This window comes from Budorcas taxicolor, chromosome 5 (assembly GCF_023091745.1).
Source record: "Budorcas taxicolor isolate Tak-1 chromosome 5, Takin1.1, whole genome shotgun sequence".
Taxonomy (NCBI): domain Eukaryota; kingdom Metazoa; phylum Chordata; class Mammalia; order Artiodactyla; family Bovidae; genus Budorcas; species Budorcas taxicolor.
The window spans coordinates 122,171,627-122,198,345 of record NC_068914.1 but is presented as its reverse complement, the minus strand read 5'-3'; the positions used below and the strand labels follow the sequence as shown (position 1 = coordinate 122,198,345).

Sequence of the window (26,719 nt, the reverse complement as noted above, 5' to 3'; positions counted from 1 at the left end):
CTTCCATTTTGCCAGTCTGCGCAGTACTGGCTTTTACCTTCCTGGGCCAGCAGTATTACATTTTCACCACTGCTTACAAAGGAACAGACAGCTGGCCCTGAAACACCCAGAAGGGGTTCATTCTTTCTCTTTTCTTCTGGTATTTGCATTATCATGGTCAACAAATACTTTCACAAAAACATTCCAAGCCACACAGAGTCCTCCTCCTTCTTAGACATTCTTTCCATTTCCTGAGGGGGGATGGGCACTGGAAGCAGGGAGGCGGGTGATTGGAACCAAACAAAGAGTGTTTGTGGTTATTCTTGAGACATAAGGGACCACTGCAGGGTTGAGATGGCCACATTAAAAGTATAGAATCAAACTGCTGTTCGCAGTTTTTAAGACTATGAGGCCAACACTCTGAAATTCACATCTTCCCAAAGTACCTCAAATAACAAGAATAAAAATGTCAAGGATGAAGTTAGTCTAGGCTAATCTTTCTAAAGTGTAAAGAAGTTAATATAATCCCACAATTTCACACACTTCTCAGGGCTTTGTGTGTTCTCTTTTCAGTTCAGCCAAGCTCCTGGGGTCCAGTATTTAAAATATTTGAATTATATCTTTATCTTGTGCTGATGAAAAAAATTTTCCAAAAGACTGGACGAGTGGCTCAATTCAAATTATGAAACCATCTGAAACTTAAAAGATGTAAATGAGGGCTACTCCCCTACAGTAGGTAAACTGTTTACATTCACAATATAAAGGGTAAGACACCAGGATGGCTGGCTAGTACATAACAATGCTTTCTGGATTCCTTTGTGGTACCTGGAGGAAAATAAAAAGCCCCAATGGGTTGTACTATATTTACATGTTTACTGGCTTCTTCCTGACTAGCACCACTCTCCCCACTACCCAACTCCCAATACTTTTAAGCTACTGATTTTAAGTTACAGGAGTATTCAATCTAAGAAAAGTATCTTATTAGAGTAATAGAATTTCTTGAAGAAGAGAGAATATTTACACACATCTAACACATGAAAATACTCTATTTTATACTAAATTCCAGGTTCAAATGAACTACATTACAGCATTTTGCCTTGTCTGCAGTGTGAGGACTGTTCACATTGGAGGACACACCGTGCCGCCCCTGCAGTGACTCACTGCCTTGTCAGACAAGTCCAAATCCGTCCCCATTGTCGGGGAAGGTTCAGGAACAGGGTTCTGGACTGAGTTTCTAGCTAATTGGGTTACACATCCACTCCTTTGATGAGTGAGCCTTCTAAGACTATGGTGAAGTCCTGGATGGTCTGCAGAATGCGGATGAGGGAGTTGACAGTCATGTGATCTCGCAGGAGGGCGTTCTCCTCATACATTCGGGTGATGGCAGGACACTCGGCTAACAGAGGAATCCACTGTGGGAGCAGGCGATCTCTGCAGACCCAAACAGAAACAAGTCCTGAGCACTGCTGCCCTGCTGCAGAACTACACACACACTGGAGCTTTGGACAGGAAGGTGCGAGGCTGAATGAGGCAAAATCTAGCCAAGCTCTGAGGTCACCAGAGAGAAAATCAAAGTCAAGTAGTTGGATAATTACTGGTTAAAAAGATACGCTAAGGGGGAAAGGAAGCCTATCAGATTCTAAGAGTGAGTCTGCACAAGTTGGCCATAAAGACTTAGATGTGGTAAAGATATTCTCTATTCTGATTCTACCTCTTTTAAAAAGAAGCAGAATGTCATTTTCTTTGTTTAACAGAGATGTTATCCAGACATCTGTGACAAGCCATGCCACAGTAGACCTTTTGGGAAGAAAGACTCCATTAAATTGTAGGGACTAGCACTTAAAAAAAAAACTTACACAACATAAAAAGGTAAGGAACAAAATCAAAGCAGAAAAACATTAGATCTTATTAAAAAAAGAAGTGTTGCATTGATCTAATAAATCACAACAGTAAAGAGAGAAAAGGAGATAAGGATCATGCTCAAAAGGAACTTAAAGAGCACAGCTGAAGTTGGACAGCTTTTATTAAGAAAAAAATATACAACTTAGCTCAATAAACCAGCTGTTTCAGGAGGACAGGATCTCAATCTTTAACGTTTCCTGATTAAACTGACATTAGTATCTGCCACTAAGTTGCTTAGAGACCCTTGCTGAGCGGCTGTCAGGACACCTTCATGACAAGGCAGCTACGCTATCCTACAAGAGGTGTTGGGGCATACAAGAACAAACATTGCAAAGATAAAAAATCTTCTAAGGGTCTGTGTGGTTCATTTCTTACAATTCTGAGAGCTGTTTTAAAATTAATGGATTGTATAGCTCCTATGTGTCATTTTACAAAAATAAAGGGGTAGGAAACTGTCTTAAAGAGATTTTCCATAGTAAGAATTCTACAATGTCATCAAATTTAAGGCAATATGGTACTGTATACATACCATACAAGCTCTGTACAGAAAATATGTATGTGTGAATGTGCTTGTGTGTCTATTACCTCCACCTGTCTATGGCGCAGTACTGTGTCACGGTTCAGAGCTTGGGGCTCTGGGGTGACACTGGGTATAAATCTTGGCTCTGCCTCTTTCTAGCTGTGTGACCTTGGGAAAGTCTGTTAACTTATCTGTGCCTCTTCTGCTTTCTATTTTCCCACCTATACAGTGGGGATATTGCTTGCTCCTTCATGCAGGGGTGGTGGTGAAGTGACAGGAGGGTTTAATGAGATAATACATGTGAAGTACTAAGCATAGTGCCCAACACACAGCAAACACCCAACAAACAGGAGTCTCATAAAACCTGGAATGGAAGAAACCAACTGGAGAGCTTTGGAAGGGGCATGGTCTGGTATAAGCCTTTCTAAATTCCTGTTCAACACATGACAAAGACAGGGAAAGTCAAGAACTAGCTTAATACCGTGTTCCAAGGCAAACTAAGATCTGGAATTTGCCATCCTTCCCAATATTCCGGGGTGCAGTATTAATAGCATTTACATAGTGGCAGAAGGTTTTGCAGGATGATTTCTGAATGAGGACATCATCTTCATTATCTAGAATCTGGTCAGTGGTTTCAAAATAAGCAACTGCTCTTTCTGGGGAAGGAAATCAGAATCATATCACAATGCACATTAATACTTCATCTACAAAAAGATGAAACAATTTATTCTGGAAATACTAACAATGCTTTGCATTATAGCCAATCCTAAAACCCAAACCATTATTTTAACATTGGTTTCACAATAAATCCTAAAGGCCCATGTTTCCTGTAGAACAATATGCTCCCAGGAATTTATTATCTAATCTAGACTACATTGTAGATGGTTGGAAAGCTTACTCTCTTTAGAATACCTTCAAAAATGGCAACTGATAGCAAAGAAAAAATAAACATGGTCTCGTCTGTTAAGACTGGATCCTTCTAGGAGTAAGCAGCAAAGACATGGTAGCCATTGAGATGGTGCCCTTTGATCTAGTTATAGAATGGCTGGCTAACACTTTGCAGCAAAATCTTGAAACAGAACTGTTTCAGTAAATCTGAGGAAGAGTTATTAATACATTTATCAGCAGCAGGACTAGTAAGATTCAGTGCATTCCAAAAGGAAAAAAATTCCCCACTCTAGGGGCCTAGCTCTGTCCACTTTCCTTTCTTTGTCTAAAAGTTCAAATTTGGATAAAACCAACTATTTCATCCAGGTCTTATTTACAAAACATGAAACAAAAAACATGAAACAATCACCCTGTTAAAGAGACTGTGAATTGTAGAAGAGGTGCATAGCAAAATAAAGAATACAAAGTTTAGGGAGCTAGAGAACCACAATCTAATCAAACTTTCCTGAAGATGGAAACATTCTATATCTGCAAGGTCCAATTCTATAGCCCCTTGTAGGGCCAGTATGACTAATGGAGTCAATTTAAAATTTGATTTATATTAAGTCAATTTAAATAGCCACATGTGACTAGTGGTTACCATACTGGATAGCACAGAACTAGAGTAATCTTTTTAAAACATAAATTATATATTCCTCAGCTCCCTGGTAGCTCAGACGGTAAAGAGTCCGCCTGTAATGCGAGAGACCTGGGTTTGATCCCTGGGTTGGGAAGATCCCCTAGAGAAGGGCATGGCAACCAACTCGAGTATTCTTGCCCGGAGAATCCAATCCCCATGGACAGAGAAGCCTGGCGGGCAACAGTCCATGGGGTCGCAAAGGAGTTGAACACGACTGAGTACCTAAGCACACCTTAGCTCCAAGTCTTCCAATGACTTCCCATTCCATTCAGGATAAAGACCAACTGCTTCCAAAGACAGAAGGCCCTCCACAACCTGGCTCTAGCAATAAAAATCTTCTCTCCAAATACCCACCCTCTCTCCCTCTGTTCCAGTCACACTCACCTCCTTGCTGCTCTACAGAAAGCCAAGCACAGCCCCAACCTGCTCTGCCAGGGCACTTGTCTCAGCCTGGGGTACTCTCCTCCTGGTATTCACAAGCCTCACTTCCTCACGTCCTTGAAGTCTTTGCTCAACAGTACCTTATCAACGAGGTCTACAACCTTCCTAATTAAAAGAGTACTCCCACTCCGTTTCCTTTTGCCTTGCTCCATTTTTGTCTGCATCAATGATGACCTTCCAACATATCATATAAATTACATATCTGTTATGATTTTGTATATTGTTTGCCCTCCTGGCCCCACAAGATTGTAAGTGTGTCAACCATAGGAATTTCTGTGTCTTGTTTACTTTTAACTTGAAGTGTATATCTTGAGCATCTAAAATAGTTTAGAATATTGTGAACACACACACACACACAGATATATTTGCTGACTGAATGAAAAGCACAGACACTGCTTATTTGATATTTACTTTGAAAAACATATACCCTTATCACTAACCCTTATTTGCTCAAATTCTTGGGTTTTTGAGTTTTCTAAGACACATTTCAATGACCTCACAACAATGTACACCAGCTTTAATTTACCTATGAAGTCCCAGATGAAGACATTCTTGTGAAAGATGCGAGCTGATTTGAAGCCATGGTGGAAAACTTGCTCAAGTGCTGCAACTAAGCCACTCTCTCCACACAGCAACACAGTGAGGCTTCCTCTCTGTGGAGAGCAACACACAGTGCCAGAGAATAAGCTCCTGCATTGATGTTTAAGAAAAACAGTAGAGGAACAAGTGCTGAGGGTAGCTATGAAACATGTTTTTGCAGCTATTAGAAAGCTTACAAATGAAAATTAATGCACCTTTTTATTGCCTTATGTGTCATGTATAAAGGCCGCTTTAAAATCCTACCATAGGAAGTTTTATAGCCCATCATACCTCTTTTTCAGGTTTGTGAAAATGTTTCACAATGTTGTTCACAGCTTCTCCAATTCCTTCTTGGATCTGTCCTGCATTGGGTTCTAAAAAAATAATGAATAATGGTGGAAATTTCAGGCAAGGGAAATAAACCAAGTACTACAGGGCATCAGCTGTGCCTGCCTGTGCAGGAAACACTTCACCAGGGCAGGCTGCCTTGTCAAGGATCCATGAAACCTGCCTTGCCAGTTTGGTCAAGTGAAGCATATTGGCACAATGGGAAAGAATCTAAGGGACCCCCAAGACTCAAATCCCAGCCTTACCACTCAAAATCTGTAACTATCGTCACCAGTTTTAAGTATGTAGTTTGATGAGTTTTGACAGATGTATAGACATTAACTACCACTATAATCAAAATACAGAAAATTTCCATCAACCGCAAAAGTTCCGCTGTTCCCCTTTTCAGTCAATTCCTTTCCCCAGCTTGTAACTTTGTAACCCCTGTCAACTACTGATCTGCTTTCCATCATTATTATATTGCCTTTTCTAGAATTTAATAAATAGAATTGTATAATGTCTGCTTTTTCTCACCTGGCACAATACTTTTGATTCATCTATGTATGATGTTAGCTATATGACCAGTATTGCTGAATACTATCCCACTGACTAGATATATCACTATCTGCTTATCCACTTACCAGCTGGTGGATATTGCGGGTGTTTCCATTCTGGCTATTATGAATAAAGCTGCTTGCAAAATTTGAGTATGAGTCTTGGTATAGATATATGCATTCATTTCTCTAGGATATATACATCTAGATTGAGAGTTCTGGGTGAAGTGTATGGTTAGCACATGTATATATCTTTATAAGAAATTGCCAAATGGTTTTTCCTTTTGCATTCCCATTGTAATATATGTGTATTCACTGTTGTCTATCCTCTTTTTAGCTATTCTAGTGTATGTGTGGTATTAAGTTTACTTCTGGAGGCAGAAAAGAATTATGGATAAAGGGAATCATTTATTAAAGAATAAGGGAGATTGTTAAAGACCATATCATTCTAATAGTTAATATATCACTATATGCTAACAAATGGATATAGAATAATATCTAAGGAAATTGCTTTGTTAACTAAGGACCTCTTAGGTACCTCTTATTAATAAGGTACCTCCAATAACTCACGGTTATTGTCTATGAATTGGAATAAAACCACTTCTTCACTGTCTCTTTAGTTTTCTGTGGCTCCTATAATATATGACCACAAATTTAGTAACTTAAAAAAAGGAGAAATTTCTTCTCTCACAATTCAGAAGAAGTCAGAAATCAGTATCAATGGGTAGAAATCAAGTTTTGGACAGGGCTGTGCTTCCTCAGGAGGCTCAATGGAAGAAGCTGCTCCTTGCCTCTTCCAGCCCAGGCAGCATTCCTTGGCTTGCGTCCACATCACTCCAGTCTCTGCCTCCATCTATTTACTGTCTTCTCTGTGTCTAATTTCCTTTTGCCTCTTATAACAATACATGTAATTGCATTTAGGGTCCACCTGGATAACCCAGATGATTTCCCTATCTCAAGATCCTTAACTTACTCATATTTGCATGCAAGTAAAGTAACATTTACATATCCCAGGGATTAAAATTTGATATCCTTGGGAGACTAAAGACCACATTAGTATAAACTAGAAGTTTATTGTGCTATTAAAAATGGCATGTGAACACAGTACCCTATCTGTAGAAGTCACTTTTTTATATATTTTGTCACTTCTACAGGAAGTTTGGAGGTGGGGTGGGGAGTGGAAGTTTTAGAATTCCTCTTAGAAAAAGGGGCTTTGGATAACTAGATATGAGAGTACTATAACTGTCCTTATTCTTCCTTGAAGTTTCAGGCAAAATATTATTTATTCATACTTTCAGAGCATAACTAAAACAGAGCAGGTGGTTTTTTATTGGATTTTAACATCTAAATTCTTCAGGCTTTTAATTATTTGTAATTATCCTGCCTTATTTCCCCCCTTTTCTCTCTCCACTCTAAAGTCTTTCTCACAAATTAATTTTCCTCAGCTTTCTTTTTAATCTCCTTACCATAATTCATTTAACACAACAGTTTTTTATGAAATGGCCACATGATGCCTAAAACATCTAAGACACGTTGGAAAATAAATAAACAACTAATTACTGGTAGTTTTTCCTGTCAGTGATGTGATGCTCAGCCTCCTGGCCACAGTGGGTGATTTCTGCTGGGGTGGAGTCCGACACTGCTTTACTAGATCCTCATCTGCTGCTGATGTCATCAATTCTCCAATGAGAATTCTCTCCAGACTTCCATCATCAATGCCTTTCCCCAGCCACCGTCCGCATGGGAACCTAGCAGGCCAGAAATAAACTTCAGAATCTCCAATATTTTACTAGCTTTAATCAGAATTTTAAAATGGTTCCAAGGGTGAAACCCATCATTTTAGTGGGTGATCAGCCTGTGGCTGATTTTTTTCATTATGAAAAATTGCAAACACTTAGACAAAAAAATAGACACCCATGTTCTTATGACTTAGTTATAACATTCTCCCATATACTTCATTTTTGTTTTTTGTTAAAAGTATTTTAAAGTAAATTACACACATCAGGACATTTTACTAATTACTTCAGTGAATCTCTGAAAAATAAAGAAATTCTCTCTGTATAGCCATAAGTTATTTTCAAATTAAAGTAACTTTTAAATATTTTCTCATACCTCATCTATATCAAAATTCTATAGTTAGTTTCAACAAGAGTATCTTCAAACTAGATGTTAATGTGGGAATAAAGTTCCAGGAAAAAAGAGGAGAATGTTCTCAAAGAGGAGTGCTGGCTGCAATCAGGAATGTCCAAAAGAGTCTTCTGTCTTACTGACATTATTTTAAGCTTTTTTTCCTTTTCTTATCAGAGTTCCAATCTTTTTCAATATTTGTGGACTAAGTGTTAGCAGCAAACACAATCAGTCTTTTTGAGAAGTATTTTGGGGGCAATTTTGTATTTGGAACAAAATAACAGAACTTTGTTATTACATAAACAAGACAATGCAAAAAACTAAAGTAAAATTCAAAAGGCAGTGGGAAAGCTTTAGAATGAAAATAATTCTCAAACTTTTTCTTGTCTAAAAGGTATTAAAAGAAATTTGAACTCCCAAGGACATTTACTTACCTATATGTATGTCCTGTGATTTCATTTCTGACCATGACACAATCCACTAGCCATTTGGCTAACAGTCCTGAGTTATCGTGACCAATCTGGACAGTTGTCAGCTTCCCCAGGTTCTGGCACTGTAGGGACAGGACCATAGGGTACTCAGTTCCTGATCTTTTCCTGCCACCTCTCAGCTTTAGCAGTGGTTCCAAACAATTTACAAGTGCAGAGGACTGCATTATGTGTTCTGTTGTGCACTAGAGAAAAATATCCAAATAGATCCCTTCTAATGAGACAGGAGACACAGGAACATTATTAAATGAGAGGGACTACACAATGTCTGAGAGTAGCTATGTAAACAGGTGCTTGAAGAACACTTGGGAAAGAACAATGATTTCCAACTGGAGAATCCAGAAACATCACCGAGTCAGTAGATCTTTTTCCTTTGAAGGATGAGAAGAATTCCAAAAAACGGGAAAGGATGCTATTTAGATTTAGTTATAGGGAAGTCAGAAAAATAATTATAGACATAAAAAATCACCAACTTTTTCTGCTTTAATAAATACTAAGGCAGAACTGACCTCAAACATCATCTAGAAGTCTCTGAAGCTACTGTTAAAAAAAAAAAGCATAGTTATCGGCATCCTTCCTGACCCTTTGTGCGTAAGTACAAAAGAAAGTGATGATAACAGAAATGGTAAAAATAAATGTCAACAAAATTCTGACTTAGAAATTCTGATCAAAGATCACAGACCCCAACTGACTATGTATAGCTGGGAACCTCAAAGCTATGAGTTCTCAAAGCACTTGACATCTTTGAATCACAACGATCTAAGTGATGGAGGAGGGCATCTTGAATTAGTTGTGGCAGCAGAGATAGAAAGAAGCAGGCAAATGTGAGAGTCTAGAAACAGCAATTATGGGACTTATAATGCAGTTTATGCTATATACTTGGTAGTCAAAGAAAAGCCAAGGATTTTAATCTTTTATATACAGATAGCTGTGAGCCCACTAGCTGTTAGATGGTGTCAAAATAAGCTCTTGGGCAGTGTCAAGATTCTGAGTGGAAACTGCCATTCTTAGACCCCAGGAACAGGATGTTCAGTTAGTAACAACTTCCCTTCTGGAAGAACAGGTGTTTGTCTCCTTTCTGCATGCCAGCATCAACCAGCATGTGGGCTCAAAAGTATGGGGCCACTTCAGCAGGTAAGACTGGAAAACTGACTATCATAGTGAGGTATTTTCACAAGATCACTTTATAAATATCACCATGTGGTCTAAAGGCCAAAGCATGAACAGCAGCTCCCACTCCCTTTGTCCAGGTTCAGGCAGGGTGAATTTACAGTTTGGAGGAGAACCACTGTGGGGAAAGCATTCACCTGAATGTTCTCTATGTGCCAGGTTCTACAACACGGGTTGGGAATTATGGAAAAGGACCTGGCAAAGCCCCAGAGTGCACCACTACAAGTAGAAATACACAGCTTAACAATTAAAAAAACAATAAAAATGCAAAACAAATCCATGTGTTCAAGACAACTTTAGGTGTATATTCCCCTAAATGATCCTGCATGCTTAATTACCCTTTATATTATCTGACTCAGGGAAAAATGAAAAACTGAAACTGGCATTGTGTAGAACTATGTATGACACTTTGTGCTAAGAAAGCAATTAGCTGAACCTACTTCAAAAGTCATTTCAAGGAGGTTTTTGGGAATTTGCATTACTCCCGTGTCTCCTAGTTCTCCTGATACACAGATCCAAGGGTTCGACGTGATGATTGCGTTGCTCAGCTTTTTGATGGGAATGATCACTGACCTATATGGAATCACTGAAAGAAAAATGCTGAAATTAATACAAAATTACAGTGAAGTTCTCTTGAAGAAAACAAATACATATTCAGAATTCTGTTGGCTTTCACAAATAATTTGCTTTTTAATGATCTATCAAGATATACTTAAGCAACAGGATGAGATCATAACCTCCTCTAGTCTAGAAAGATGAGGTCTGGTTTATAAGCCACAAGTCCCAATACTTGTACTAGTTTCCATACTTATACATCATTATGTATACACGGCATTGTTGTTCAGTTGCTAAATTCTGTCCGACTCTTTGCAACCCCATGGACTGCAGCACACCAGGCTCCTCTGTCCTTCACTATTACCTGGAGTTTGCTCAAATTCTTATACATCGAGTCGGTGATAACTATCTAACCATCTCAACCTCTGTCGCCCTCTTATCCTTTTGCCCTCAATCTTTCTCAGTACCAGGGTCGTTTTCAATGAGTTGGCTATTTGCATCAGGTGGCCAAAGTATTGGAGCTTCAGCTGCAGCAACAGTCCTTTCAAGAAATATTCAGGGTTGATTCCCTTCAGGACTGACTGATTTGATCTCCATGCAGCCCAAGGGACTCTCAAGAGTCCTTCCCAGCACCACAATTAGAAAGCACCAATTCTTCAGCACTCAGCCTTCTTATGGTCCAACTCTCACACCCATAACATGGCATGCTTATCATCAGCACTACTTTATAAACAGTGTCAGGCATTAGCACCAGAATACCTGAGGACATAAACAGTGACTGTGTAGTATTTTCATTGCTTTGATGTTTTTATTCATTTTGTTCCAAGATGGAGTACAAATGAGCATGGTTACTGGCATGGTTTCATATAAAGAAGGTGGTTGGTGACTACTTGCCTAGTATCTGTTTGTTGCTGATTTTCTTGGGCAATGCTTCACAACACTTCACTTCAGAACTTTCTCATCCCAGTGTTACAGTCCTATATGCAAAGCCAGTAATAAACAACAGCACCTCCATTCCAGTTGTAATATGAAGTCTATTAGCTACAACTTGGAAAGGGGGCTCTAGGGCAAGAGGTGCCTCAGGGAGAGACTCAGGATGGGGAAAGGAAATCTGTGAAATCGTTCCCTTTGAAGGCTCTTCAAAGGCAAGCCACTAGATGTCACTGGCCAAACACCATCGTTTGCTCAAATGTGGAGCCCACAGTTAGGCATTCCACATACCTCCCTTTCCTTTAAAAAATGAGGATGGCTCAAACACATTAGCATATTTTTATCCCTCAGAGCCATACTTTTTTTTAAAAAAAAGGCAGGGTAGAATCAATATTTTGGTTGGTATTCTCTTCATCCAGTCACAAGAGAACTATTAAAAAGTCCTCTTTGAAAGAACTACACGTAGGATTAATACCAGTCACTGGACAAGGGGCTCAGATACTGCCTCACAGTAGGGGTTCATGTTTCAGTGTGCTCTTAGATGAGCAAAATGAATGGGATAAATGGCTCATTTCTCTAATTTTACATAGAGAACTTTCTTTCTGTTGGCTGAATAACCCCCCTTTCTGTCCTTTTATTTTGGCGGAAGGAAAGGAAAATGTCAGAGAAAAAGGCCATATTTTCACGGTTTAGTAATCATGAGAATCAAACGATTTTTGAAACTGAAAGCAGAAGAGGTTAGCGCAAGACATTATTTTAGGTGCCAGAGGCTACTCATTTCTTTCACTGACAGGATTAGAAAAGATGTAGAAAAAGGCTTGTTTAGGGTCAGCAGTTCTGTTGGCTGCAAAGGGCTCACAGATACACAACAATGATTTCATAAAGCAGAAAAAGAGTAGTATTATTAAACTCAGAATATTTATTTCATGAAGTATTTCAATTCCCTAGTTGTAAGAGTTACACGGATAAAGAGAAATCTGCAGATATGGGGAGGAGCTTAGGAGTCCTAACTCCCTCTGCAATTTCTTCTCTTTCAAAATTGTATATAACACCTTAACTTCTAATTAACTAACAGTATCTTGACAGATATTACAGGTTAGCCTAATAACCATTCTAACTCCATTTTCTTTGTCTGCCTCTACCAGAGACTTAGAAGACCAAAACCTACACAACTCTGCCCAGTGAAATACTGGTCGTATTTATTTCTTAGAAAACTATGTTCTTCTGGCACAGATTCTGACCCCTCTTCCTTGGCACTGCTTCCTTCTTCACGCTGGAGGGTAAACTGAGAATAGCCATCTGACCATGAGGTGATTAGCACACACTGACAACTGTCACAGAGCTTGGGTCTGGGATAGCACTGCAGACTGCCTACCTCAAGACTTCTCACTGTGTAAGAGAAACAAAAGTACCCATTTGTTTAAACCATTTTTTTCTGATATTTGCAACTGAAAATAACTCCTAACTGATACAAGTAAAAATTCTCCGAAGTAGGAAAGGGGACCAATGCAACAGAATAAATGCTATAATTATCAAAAACACATCTTTAATCAGTATTTCCTCCCTCTTATTGTTGCTCAGTGGCTAAGCTGTGTCTGACTTTTTTTGATCCCCATGGACTGTAGCATGTCAGGTTTCCCTGTCCTTCACTATCTCCCAGAGTTTGCTCAAATTCATGTCCATTAGCATTCAGAATCAGTGAAGCTATTTAACCACCACATCCTCATTTTGCTCTTGACTGCAATCTTTCCCAGCATCAGGGTCTTTTTCAATGAGTTGAGTCTCCATCAAGTGGCCAAAGTATTGGAGCTTCAACTTCAGCATTAGTCCTTGCAGTGAATATTCAAGGCTGATTTCCTTTATATCGACTGGTATGATCTCCTTGCAGCCCAAGGAACTCTCAAGAGTCTTCTTAACACCACAGTTTGAAAGCACCAGTTCCTTGGTGCTCAGCCTTCTTTATGGTCCAACTCTCACATCTATACATGACTACTGGAAAAACCATAGCTTTGAGTATACGGACCTTTGTCAGCAAAATGATGTCTCTGCTTTTGAATACGCTGTCTAGGTTTGTCCCAGCTCTCCTTCCATGGAGCAAGCACTTTAATTTCATGGCTGTATTCACTGTCCTCAGTGAGGTGACTTTGGAACTCAAGAAAATAAAATCTGTCACTGCTTCCACTTTTCCCCCTTCAATTTGCCATGAAGTGATGGGACTAGATGCCATTTTAGTTTTTTGAATGTTGAGTTTTACGCCAGCTTCTTCACTCTCCTCTTTCACCTTCACCAAGAGGCTCTTTAGATTAACTTTACTTTCTGCCATTAGAGTGGTATCATTTGCATATCTGAGTTTGTTGATATTTCTCCTGGCAATCTTGATTCCAACTTATAATTCATCCAGTCAGGCATTAACTTCTATACAAGAAGTTATAGAAGTTAAATAAACAGGGTGACAATTTACAACCTTGTCTTACTTCTTTCCCAATTTTAAACCAGTCAGTTGTTCCATGTAAGTTTCTAATTGCTTCTTAAGCCACATACAAGTTTCTCAGGAGACAAGTAAGGTGGTATGGTATTCCCATCTCTTGAAGAATTTTCCACAGTTTGTTGTGATCCACACAAAGGCTTTAGTATAGTCAATGAAGCAGATTTTTTTTTTTTTTTAATTTCCTTGCTTTCTCTATGATCCAGTGGATATTGGTAATTTGATCTCTGGTTCCTCTGCCTTTTCTAAACCCAGCTTGTACATCTAGATATTCACAGTTCACGTACTGCTGAAGTCTCTCTAGCCTGAAGGATTTTGAGCATAGTCTTACTAGTATTCAAAATGAGTATAATTGTATGGTAGTTTGAACATTCTTTGGCACTGCTATTCTTTGGGGTTGGAATGAAAATGGACCTTTTCCAGTCCTGTGGCTGCTACAGAATTTTTCGAATTTGCTGGCATATTGAATGCAGCACTTTCAAAGCACCATCCTTTAGGATCTGAGATAGCTCAGCTGGAATTCCATCACCTCCACTACCTTTGTTTGTAGTCACATTTCCTAAGGCCCACTTTACACTCCAGGATATTGGGCTCTAGGTAAGTGACCACACCATCATGGTTATCTGGGTCATTGAGATCTGCAACATTCAGCAAGATTCTTAAGTCTTTCTGAATCATCAAAGTTTAATGATGTTCAGTTCAGTCACTGAGTTGTGTCCAGCTCTTTGCAACCCCATGGACTGCAGCACACCAGGCTTCCCTGGCCATCACCAACTCCTGGAGCTTGCTCAAACTCATGTCCAACGGGTTGGTGATGCCATCCAACCATTTCATCCTCAGTCGTCCCCTTCTCCTCCTGCCTTCAATCTTTCCCAGCTCCAGGGACTTTTTCAGTGAGTCAGTTCTTCACAACAGGTGGCCAAAGTATTGAGTTTCAGCTTTAGCATCAGTCCCTCCAATGAATATTCAGGACTGATTTCCTTTAGGGTTGACTGGTTTGATCCCCTTGCAGTCCCAGGGACTCTCAAGAGTCTTCACCACAGTTCTAAAGCATCAGTTCTTCGGCACTCAGTTTTCTTTATAGTCCAACTTTCACATCCACACATGACTACTGGAAAAACCATAGCTTTGACTAGACAGATCTTTGTTGGCAAAGTAATATCTCTGCTTTTTAATATGCTGTCTAGGTTGGTCATAGCTTTTCTTCCAAGGAGCAAGTATCTTTTAATTTCATGGCTGTTCAGTTACATGTTTATTATTATATAATGATTCTTTGAATTTATGTGTTTCAGATAAGACACTGCAATGTTTGTTTAATAAAACATTCCTCTTCACATCCACCCCATTTCCTACTGCAGGATGGGTTTTTTGGTAAGCAGACTCTGAGTCAGAAATTAGCATGAAGAATGCTGCTTCTGGGTTCAACATGTGAGGAAGAAAGGGTGGGCTGAGGCAGGAACTGAGCTCTGATGCTGTGAGTCCTCAGCTGATACTACAGTGAGTTCTGGGGCAGCCCAGGGATCAGGCAGGGATCCTGGCTGGCTTTAGTAGGACGGACAGCCTCAGGGAAGGTAGTTTTTTTCTTTGGTGAGACATTCCCCAAATAGCCAGGGCTGTCTTCAGGAGGTGGGGGTGCTGGGGCATAACCTTTATTGCTAAATGGAGATGGGGTAGGGCAGGGAAGGTGGGGGGAGGGGTGGATGTTACAGTGTCTGTCTCACTGAACTGTGGTATGTCTCACTTTCAAAAATATAAACTCTTATTCCATTAGTCATCTGAGCAGCACTTCACTTAACATTCACTTCTCCAGACTTACTGATAGTGGTGAAGACACTGGTGAAGCAGAAATAGTCCACAGCATTGAGGGAAAGAAGATGGTAAAGAAACTGCTCTCTTTCTTCTTCACAACGGAGAAAAGCATAACGTTTATAAAGCTTCCTAGGAAAGGATAAGACAAACACAAAGTAATAGTACAGTGTATTTTTCCTTATGTCTTCCGCTAAAAAATACTTCCTCTTAGACAAACTATGAGTAGAAACTTCAATCTAGAAAGAACAGACAATTCATAAAAATGAATGTATATATGTTAATATTTTAACCTACTTAGTAATTAAAGAAACAACCTCCTGCGATTTCATTTTGTCTATCAAAGTAATAAAGATTTAAAATTATGATCAGTGGTGATGGGGGTGTATGTGGGCGGTGGCAGTGAATAACAGAAAGTGTAATCTTCTGAAAATTTCAGAAAAGCAATTTGTTGGTAATATTTAAGTAATTAAAAAATAATTATTCTTTGACTTATTAATTTTATTTTAAGGACTCAGTCCTAAGGATATAATATGAAATGGCAAAGATTTACTCACAAATGTCCACTTGAATATTATTTGTAAAAAATAAAAATACTGAGTTGGCCAAAAAAGTTCATTCAGGTTTTTCCAGAGGATGGTACAGAAAAACCAAACAAAGTTTTTGGCTAACCCAATATATCACAATTTAAAATAAAGTTTAGGACTTTCCTAGTGATACAATGGATAAGAATCCACCTGCCAATGCAGGGAACACAGCTTCAATCCCTGGGTCTGAGAAGATTTCACGTGTCACGGCGCAACTAAGCCCAGGCACCACAAGTACTGAGCCTGAGCTCTAGAGCCTGCAAGCTGCAATGAGAGAAGCAACAGCAGTGAGAAGCCCAGCCACCACAACTAGAGAGTAGCCCCCTGCTCATGGCAACTAGAGAAAGCCAGCATGCAGAATGAAGGCTCAGTGTAGCTAAAAACACATTTTAAAAAATTTGTTAAAAAATAAAGTTTAAGAAGAGTTTTAACAATAACAAAACTACTACTCCCCACATCTGCTATTAATAGCCTATGGTGGATTTTTTTTTTCTCATCCTATGGCTGAAGGACATTACATTCACTAAAGATAAATTTTTAAAAATATTGACTAGCTGTAATATAATCATCTATATTATAGTGTTTGGGAGATATCTTTCTGGAAAATTTAAACCACTCTGTGTTTCAGATGTTTCATTTCAAATAAGGATTTAATTTTAACTGAGTAAGAAAAAAACTACTGCTCCCTAAAACAGTAACTTTTTATTAAGCACTTACATTTAAGCATTTCTCAAGTATTTCATAGTTATTAATATATCTAATCCTTGTGATCACATGAGAGGTAAGTCTATTAGCATTCTCCTTTTACAGATGAGGAAAAGTGATAAAATGAAGTTAAGGATCTTGCCTAAGGCCATTCAAATAGTGAATAGTAAAGGCAGTATTTGAACTCAGGCATTCAGATTTCAGAGACTTTATGACATATAAAATGTTATGGTATAATATTAACCTGAAAAAAGGACGAACTGAATTGCAAATACAGTATAATCTTAACTAAGAGAACATGCATAGAAGAAAGTACAGTAGAAAACATGTAAGATACTTAGTAGTTACCTTTATGTAGTAACATTTTTAAACAATTATCATTTTCTCCTTTATACTTTGGCCACAAAGGGCAGAAGACTTATCAGCAGGGATAAGGGGTGGGGAGTGTAGTCAGTTTTAAGAGGAGAAGGTCAGGTTCACAGGCTGTACTTCACATCATATACTCTTTATCTAATCCATTCTTTGGATATTAAGACTCCTCCTAAAATGCTCCAAAGGATAATGAACTCGACAGTGATACATACAAATTTAAAAACCACAAAAAGAATTGGGTTATGGTACAATTCCAACAGTCTCGTGTTTGAGGTCTCTGCTGGATCCTTTGCATGCCTTTGCTCTAGAGAACCCCAAAGCCCTTAATTTTCAAATTAATTCTACTATACGTATTATCTGGATGATGCATTTCATCCAGGTTTCTGATGGAGTGAAGGGAATCAATCAAAACAGTTAATAATTAACTAATATGCACTTGACTGGTTTACTGGCTCTACACTACTAAATGTAAGTATTGGTAAGACTCTCAGAGAAGCTGTTTACTATGGACCTTTTTTTTTGCTACTTCTGGTTTTGTTGTGGTGTTCACAATAGTATACAAGGTTTACATAAATTCAACCCATCTTTTGGATATTTCCCTTGTGGCTCAGCTGATAAAGCTTCCCTTGTGACTCAGCTGGTAAAGAATCTGCCTGCAATGTGGGAAACCTGGGTTCAATCCTTGCGTTGGGAAGATCCCCTGCAGAAGGGAAAGGTTACCCATTCCAGTATTCTGGCCTGGAGAATTCCATGGACTATACAGCCCATGGGGTCGCAAAGAATTGGACACAACTGAGACATTTTCACTTTTGGGATGTTACCATCAACCTGTGGGACTGCTTAGCTTTTCTTTTCTGAAAAAGGCAGCACCATCTGCCTCTGGCTATGAAATCTGTACCCTCCCATATACAATCAAACAGGAAGTCATGACATCTGAAACATGTACCTGTTAGAAAGGAAGACTGCATGTGCACAGGAGTGAACAACTCATGCTGAAGAAGGCAGCCTGTCAGTCTATGCAATTTATTTTGTAAGCACACAGGTCATAGAAACAGAAATGCCTCGAGGCCACCTCTTACTTTGTGAGCAGCTGGTTAGAGAGCAACTGCTTGAGATGCTGGGACAAGAGCTTCTTTTCTAGAGACAATCTTATCCATGCTCGAGCTCGTCCGACATCAGTCTTGATCTCACTCATGTTTTGAATATGCCTAAAGAATAGTAAAACAGCAAAGATGTAAATCCTAAGGCTAACGTTGAACTGGGAAAGAACTGAAGAATTACAGCACTTCGCACAGAAAAGTTATTTTCTACTTAGAGGAAACAATAGGCCACGCACCATTTATGCTGATTAAACTTTCAGTGTCCCATCTGAATCATGAAATTAGTCCCACATCAGAATTACCATTACAACATGACCATACAGACAATATCCTAAGATAAAGCATTTAACACTCATTTACTCTTTCAGGTTTTATTTTGTTCTTGTTTCATGCTTGCAGATACATATAAACTGGCAATTGGTTATCCCTGACCCTCAGAAAAATAAAAGTAATAAAACAGGCTGAATATTCATGCTCTTACTCAAAATAATTGTTCTACAGTTTAGTTAAGTCTCTGCTACAACTTTAATTCACTGAATCATTTTTCAAATTGCCCTGACAACATCTGGAAAATATGAAATTCCATTTTCTATGGCATTAGAAGAAAAGCTGTATTATACTAATAAATTCAAAATTCTTAAAAATTTGAAAGACTTAGGATACTGTGTGCCCACAAATTGTGTGATCAACCTCCAAATGAATGTTACATATATGTATAAATTGGTATTCTATGTTGAAGTTGATGCTATGCCCAGCAGGACTGAATTAATCTTCCTAAATGATTCCCCTCCTAGGGGGAAAGAAGGATTGAGCAGGAAGGACAAACCTAAGGGACAGGGTAATTATAGAAACAGTACAATGAGTCACTGAAAAGTCTTTGTGATTGTGACCCACCATCCTTTCCTTTGATTTTTTTTTTTAAAGTATAGAATGACTTTTCATATTGCAGACTCTGATGATTCCAGCATTCGGAATAAGGAATAGCCTCCTTGTAAAACACATCTCTCCCCCTGCCCAGTTTTATTGAGATATAACTGACACACAACATATAAGGTACACAACATAATGATTTGACTTATATAGATTATGAAATAATGATCACAATAGGTTTAGTGAACATCTACCATTTCTTATAGATACACTAAAGACAGTTTTTTTCCTTGTGATTAGAATTTTTATGATTTACTCTTAACAACTTTCATTTACATTGTACAGCAGTGTTGTCTTGTCATGTTGCACGACACATTACATCCCTCAGTTCAGTTCAGTCGCTCAGTCGTGTCCGACTCTTTGCGACCCCATGAATCGCAGAACGCCAGGCCTCCCTGTCCATCACCAACTCCCGGAGTTCACTCAGACTCACGTCGAGAGAGTCAGTGATGCTATCCAGCAATCTCATCCTATGTCGTCCCCTTCTCCTCCTGCCCCCAATCCCTCCCAGCATCAGAGTCTTTTCCAATGAGTCAACTCTTTGCATGAGGTGGCCAAAGTACTGGAGTTTCAGCTTTAGCATCACTCCTTCCAAAGAAATCCCAGGGCTGATCTCCTTCAGAATGGACTGGCTGGATCTCCTTGCAGTCCAAGGGACTCTCAAGAGTCTTCTCCAACACATTACATCCCTACTAAGTACTTAAAACTCAGAGTTTACACTTTTTGACTGCCTTCAGACGATCTCCCTCCACCCCACGTTGGCCTCTGGTGATCACAAACGTGATCTCTTTTTCTATGAACTTGTTTGTTTTTGCAGTATAACTGACCCACAACACTATGTTAGTTTCTGCTACACAACAGTGATACGATTTCTATACATTTCAAAAAGATCACTATAAGTCTAGCTGTCATCTGTCACCATACAACAGTATTACATAGTTACTGTCTATATTCCCCACACTACATTTCATACCTGTGACTAATTTAGTTAACTGAAAGTTAGTACCTCAATCTTCCTCATTTATTTCTCTCCTCTCCCCTTTCCTCTTAGCAGCCACCTGTTTTCTGTTATCTATGACTGATTATGTTTATTCATTCATTTTCTTTTTTAGATTCCACATATAAGTGACATCATGCAGGATTTCTCTTCACTTAGCATAATGTACTCTAGGTCCATCCATGTTATAATACACACATTCTTACTTCTCTCCTTCCCTCCTCTCTTAATCCCTGGATGTAAAGATTTAGCCTCTCAATCCAGGGCACTGACATATGATCAAACACTCTTTTTTTATTCCTATTTGCTGGTTTAATGACAGGGGACTGAGGTGGGGCATCCTATCTGCTGCTTGGTTGCCAGTGGGGAGGACATTCAAGGGGGACACTTGAGGAAGCCAAGACATGGGGGGCGGGTGCTGGGCAGCCTGGAAGTTCCTTCCAGGGGTGACCAGGAATATCAAATGGCACTGAGGCTGGTGCAGAAGCACTGGGCCTTCCTCCTGAGTTCTGAGGAGCCTGCTGACAGTCATGGCCCACTGAGGCCTACCACTGCCCCTCCCTATGGTCCTCTAACTCCAGTCATCTGGAAAGAGCCAGGACAGATGAAGAGCCACTCTTCTTTCTTCCACTGGCGCTCAGTTTTGTGGACAGAAGCTGGCTCACTGGTTGCTGGGGATGGTCACAGTGTGATTCTCCAGCGCTCGTGGTTGAAGAATGTAACTGGGCCCACGGCAGCCATGGCACAGCGCGGCCAGAGCCTGGAGCCAGTATTGTGATGCTGATGGTTATGGTCCCAAGGTCCTCCTGAAATGGGGTCAGACAGTGGGAAGGACAGGGAGACAGGCCAAGGTAGGTTGGGGTGGGGACCAGGTGCTCAGGGCTCAGAGCGTGTGGCGTTCACCCACTGTCGGTCCCTTTGTACTGCAAGCCCACTCTCTTCATCAGCTCATCAGCCTTTGCGGGGCCTGGGCTACCATAGATGTAGGGGATGGGCTGGGGATTCTAGCGATCGATCTGGTGCAGCAGTGGGGTAAAGATGCATCCGGCCTGCTGGAGCTCGCCACTGCGCACGAAGTGCATCTGGCTTCCACTGAAGATGTCCAGGATGAGGTGTGCTCATATGCATCAGGGAGCTTCATGTTCTTGTATCTGTTACTGTAAGTCAGGTCCAGCTCTGATTCCTCAGGGCTGAAGAACATGCCAGGCTTCTTGGTCATCACCTTGGCATACATGGCCTCCATGGGCTGCATATGGATTACCAGTTCATTGCGTTTGCACTGCTGCTAGAAGACATCACCAGCCATGTTTAGGAACTGCAGACACACCTTGGTTTTGTGCTAATTCAGGGCTCTGCCGCAGCACAGTATGAAGGGCAGCCCGTCCCACCTCTCATTCCCCACAGAGAACATAAAAGCCGCAAAGGTGTCAGTGGTGGATCCACGGGGCACACTGGGGTCCTCTGGGTACCCTCTGGTGGCCTCACCTTCTTCAGTGGAGTTCTCCATATACTGGCTCAGGATCACATTGCTCACCTGCACCTTTGATATACATTTCAACACCTTGACCTTATCATCATGGATGTCATCTGAGTTGGTGTAGGCAGGCTTCTCCATGGCCACCAGATACAGGATCTGGAGGAGGGGATTTTGCATCACCTCCCAGATGATCCTAAATTCACTGAAGAAGCTCCACCGACCCTCAGTGCCAAACGGCTCCTTGAAGGCTCTGTGCAGGCAATGTTGTCATGGTTCCAGATGGGGCCTGAAGATCCTGTTGACAAAACCTCAGCACCATGAGGTTCTGGACCACCTCCTTGCCCAGGCAGTGGTCGATGGAGTAGATCTGGTTTTCACAAAACAGGGAGGCTGTGTAGTTGGACAGCTGGTTGGAAATATGCAGGTCCCTCTCAAAGATCTTCTCCATGATGATACGGTTCTGTCTGGCTCACACAGGTGTCATGGATCTTCTTGGTGACGGTCCTGTAGCCGCTGGGGGGCAAGGCCAGGTAGAAGAGGCATTGGCCTGCGGACCCTGGTAGAGAGCGTTCATGCCACTGTTGAGGTGCTCCTAGGAAGCCACGTCATCATACTGGCTGGCCATGTAGGAGTTTGGGCAAAGAACTCCTCCAGCTTGGGCTCCTTCTCTGGAGTGGGCTCACTCTGCTTGCAGATGTTGGCCACTGTGAAGTGGGAGTGGGTGTAGCCCAAAATGAAGGTATCTTTTGGCAGAAGCCATCCTGGAACAGCCACCAGATGGTGGGATAGATCTTCCTCTTGAAGAGAATATGTACATATTAAGATATATTGTCCCTGATTGATGGAAAGAATCACTTTGGTACAGCTCTTCCTGCAGTATCCCACACGCCTGAGTCCGGCTCAGAGCCACCTGCTCTGCCATGATGCTCTCTGTGCTGGGTGCCCGGCTATGGGTCACCTGTGGTCCCCAGTACTGCCCTTCCATGTCGGGGATGCCTTGTGAGTCCTCATGTGTTTGCACGTGTCCCTCCCCCCGCCACTTCCTCCTGAGGTTTGGTTTTCTTATGTGTCCTGGGCAGAGGGTTCCATTTCTGCAGTGTGGTCATGCCCCTCGATCCCAGTTGTGGGCCAGCCTTCTTCAGTGTACCCCCTACCCCTTGCTAAGGTCACCTGCTCAGGTCAAACCAGCCCTATTAGGCAGTCTCATGGTGGCTATTCCCCCAGCAGGGGCAGAGCAAGGGAGGCTCGCAGCTGCAGCTTCCTGTATGGGGCAGACTCCCAGGCGTCTGATCAAACACTTTTGATAAACGAAATGTAAAATAAAGCATTATCACATCACACGAGAGGCTTATAGAAGTGGCTGAAAAACACGTCAGAATGAGGAGATAAAAGAAAATTCTGTTGACATTTTCCTGTTAACCAACTTCACCTCATCTCTAAGAATTTTTTTCAGAAATTATGACAGACTTAATTTATCTTTAAAGGGCTAAGACCATTACACGTGGTCACAAATGAGGAAAACTGGGGTCAGGCAAGCTCCATTTATACCCTGATTATGGTGGTGGCAGCAGGGGTGGGCACTGGACAACCCACGTGGGCCAATATGAGCCTAGGAAACAGCATTGGTTGTTCCTCAACCCTGACATTGCCCAGATGAAACAGCTGACTAAAAGCAACACTGGGAAATGCTCAGGTATTTACTACTTAAAGTTCCACAGTACTTACAAGGTCCCTCTATGAGCTCAGTGCCGGATAAGAGTTCACAGGATCCAGGAATACCACGCTGTCAAAGTGTATCCACCCAAAATGAATCTACATGAAGTTTGGTAAGTACTTATGTTGTATAATCTTTCTCTAAGTATTCTTACTGCTCTAACATAGTAAAATCTACTGAAATTAGTTTTATGATGGTCTTAAACTGCAGACATAATAGCTCAAGAATGTCAAAATGGGATATAATAATTTGAAAAACAATGTATGGTTAAGGAAAATGGGCAGGACTGGGATACATAAAGTGAAACGTATTTTCTTTAGGTGGCTATTAGCATTCCCCTCATAAAAATGTTTGCACTATTTTTTTTGGCAGGAGGCACGGGCATCAAGAGATGAGGCCACCAGACTCTTCTCAAACCCTCTGTTTACTGGCACTAGGGAAATTTCTTTGCCTAAAAGACTGCTTCCTAATGTAATTAATTGCTTTGTTGCAGAATCTTCAAAAGCTCACAGGATATCACCTGAATTGCTCAAGCTTGCATTCAAGGCCCATGAAGCCTTGGCCTCAACATATTTTCCTATTAAAAAATTCTACTCCAAGCAGTTAACTCATAGACTCTGTGTTTTATTACCTGAAGTACTTACTTTTTTTGAGCTTCCTTATTTGATTCTATTCATGTTTGAAATCCCAGCTTCTTCTAGAAAGCTTTCCTTGACCTTGACAGCCTTCAATGATCTAATTTATGAAGTTCTATAGTCTAATTTGCATTTATCATGCACTGTCTGCTATTTTATCATTTTCTCCTGGTATACATATTTCTCATTTTGACAAAAGCTTCCTGAGAATGACGAGCCCAATACTTACTAGCCTTGCATCCCTGTTTGTTCCCTATAAGGCCTAATGTATATTAGAAGCTCAGAAAACTGTTGCTTTGTAAAAGTCTGTATCTAATTTTATGCTTTAAAACAATTTATGCTGTTATTAAACTTTAAATCTTTTAAAAATTTTTTCTGTATAGTTATACCATTCGAATCTGTTTTTAATTGGAATAATTTTTACTATAGGTAACTACAATGACATTCATCATAATATTCTAGAAGTTATTACTTCTAAAATAGATCCTGTTAATTCACAGTAAAGTATATATAGTGTGTGGTTTAAATACCTTATTTACTTTATGTGTTTCCAACCTTGGTACAAAGCTTTCTAATTTTCATGTATTCTGTCTTACCTGATTGTCACAATATCTAGTGAGAGGGAGACCATCATTATTTCACTTCAAAGATGAGGAAACTGAGATTCGTCGAGACTAAGTGACCCACCCAAGACCTCAGAGGTAATACATATTATTCTATAGATGCCACTCATTTTCTACCAAGCATTTCTTCATGGTACTCACATTCTTGGAGAAGTTCTCCCTCTTCAGACCCAGAAGAAACAACTCCAGGTACCACCATGACTGGTGCTCCTTATCCGTCAGCTAGAACTGAATGGATAAGCAGCATCTACCTGATCTAAGCTGAGTCAATCAGATTTTCTCGCACAAACTGGAAAAACCAAGTCAGTCTTTGCTGAATGCTTAAAATAAGACAGGTGTCAAGGCCAGGGCTTGGGAGAGCATGTTCATAGTAAAGCAGAAAAGGAGGGAAAGGGGCAGAGGAGAGGAGAAGCACACACAAGTGGAGGTAAAAGCAGGGACAATTTACTTCCAGTGAGATGGACAAGGCTGTTTCCAATCCAGCAACAGTTCTTGGGCTTGGATTCTGGGAAATCCCTTGCATATCTCCCATAAAGTGAAGTGAAGTTGCTCTTTGCGACCCCGTGGACTGTAGCCTACCAGGCTTCTCTGTCCATGGGATTCTCCAGGCAAGAATACTGGAGTGGGTTGCCATTTCCTTCTCCAGGGGATCTTCCCGACCCAGGGATCGAACCCGGGTCTCCCGCATTGGAGGCAGACGCTTTAACCTCTGAGCCACCAAATCCTCCCATAAATCCTCCTTTTTCCTGAAGCTAGTTTGAACAGGCTTCTGTTGCCTAAAACTGAATGATTCTTGAGAGTAGAAGCAACTAAGTTTGAATCCACATTTCCCGAATCCAAAACTGGTCTTTATTTCACTGTTATCACCAGTGAAAGCCAGTAATATTTATTAGAGAAATTAAGGAATTAGCCAATTTTAGTTTAAGCCCACACTCTGTAGTCATAAAAATTCCTCAAATATTCTTTCCTAGGGTAACAAAATTAATCATGCTTATTTTAACCTTAGTGGAGAATAAAGCTGATGCTCACAAGCACATATGCAAACATTATTTATAATAAGATAAAAGTGACCATCCAGTTTACTGTCAAGTAATTTATTCCCATCTTTATAGGAAAACCAAATACTTCTAAGATATACTTAAGACATCCTGCTCATTTGTTGACATATTCAGAGTATCTATACTTAGATAACAGTACTAACAATCTCCTCAATCATGTAATATTCTACTATACCCCTCATTATTAATTACATTTTGTCATTAACAATAAAAGTTGGTTTGAATGTCTAGATGATATATGCATAGCTACTCTGGAAAGAAATTAGTAATAATGATAATGGCATAGTAATACTCCTCTTTTATATGTAGATAATCTGTATAATTATTTATTGTCCCAAGCCTTTCTCTTTGGAAGAAAAGAAATCATTCTATTATTGACAGTACAGTGATACCTACTATCTATGAAAGTCCTGGGGAATTGTCAGAGATAGATACTAAGATAGAGGGGATAGCCTGTAGACACATCTGTCCTGGACTCATGCCAGCTGCTGAGCAATCTGGTACCAAGACTCTTGACAACCACAGAGACTCAAAAGTCTCTAAACTGCCCATGTCTTTGCCTCAAGACAGAAATTTGGGAGACAGGAGGTACTGGCAGGGCACGAGGCCAACAATGTGTGAACTCTGATATCTATGTAATCTAATCTTTAGAACACAATTTTTTTTTTTTTTGTTTATCTGTCAAAGTTTAGCATATTACTTAGGTATTTCTCTTTAAGGAAAAAGGTCCACATGAACTATCTAGATTACAACTAGGGATTACAATGAAGATCTTGCCTAAGAACTTAGAAACAGAAATAAGCACATCCACTGAGATGTAAGTAAATATATATGAATAAGGGGCTTCCCTGGTGGCTCAGTGGTGAAGAATCTGCCTGCTAATGCAGGAGACTAGGGTTTGATTCTTGGGTCTGGAAGATCCCCTGGAGAAGAAAATGGCAAACCACTCCAGTATTCTTGCCTGGGAAATCCACTGTAAACTTAATACTTTTTCCTCTGTAATTAATAAGTTCTTGGGGAAAATACTTTTGAGACTATGCAAATATTCTTGTTTCAGCTTAGATGCTTCAAGCACTGATTTTTCTAATTCA

The 26,719-nt window shown here is 40.2% G+C and overlaps 1 protein-coding gene across 1 annotated transcript in view; it reads right to left on the bottom strand.

Annotated features, from left to right (window-relative positions):
* Positions 1-1,206: 1,206 nt before the first annotated feature.
* Positions 1,207-26,719, bottom strand: part of DENND5B (DENN domain containing 5B) — a 218,866-nt gene continuing 193,353 nt past the window's right edge. Inside the window, exons 14-22 of the mRNA XM_052639898.1 lie at positions 18,174-18,302; positions 15,441-15,562; positions 10,095-10,240; positions 8,431-8,549; positions 7,430-7,617; positions 5,280-5,362; positions 4,936-5,062; positions 2,883-3,057; positions 1,207-1,410 (exon numbers count right to left, since the gene is read on the bottom strand). Of these exons, the coding sequence (XP_052495858.1) occupies positions 1,227-1,410; positions 2,883-3,057; positions 4,936-5,062; positions 5,280-5,362; positions 7,430-7,617; positions 8,431-8,549; positions 10,095-10,240; positions 15,441-15,562; positions 18,174-18,302 (1,273 nt within the window). The 3' untranslated portion in view covers positions 1,207-1,226. The remainder of the gene's footprint in view (positions 1,411-2,882; positions 3,058-4,935; positions 5,063-5,279; positions 5,363-7,429; positions 7,618-8,430; positions 8,550-10,094; positions 10,241-15,440; positions 15,563-18,173; positions 18,303-26,719) is intronic.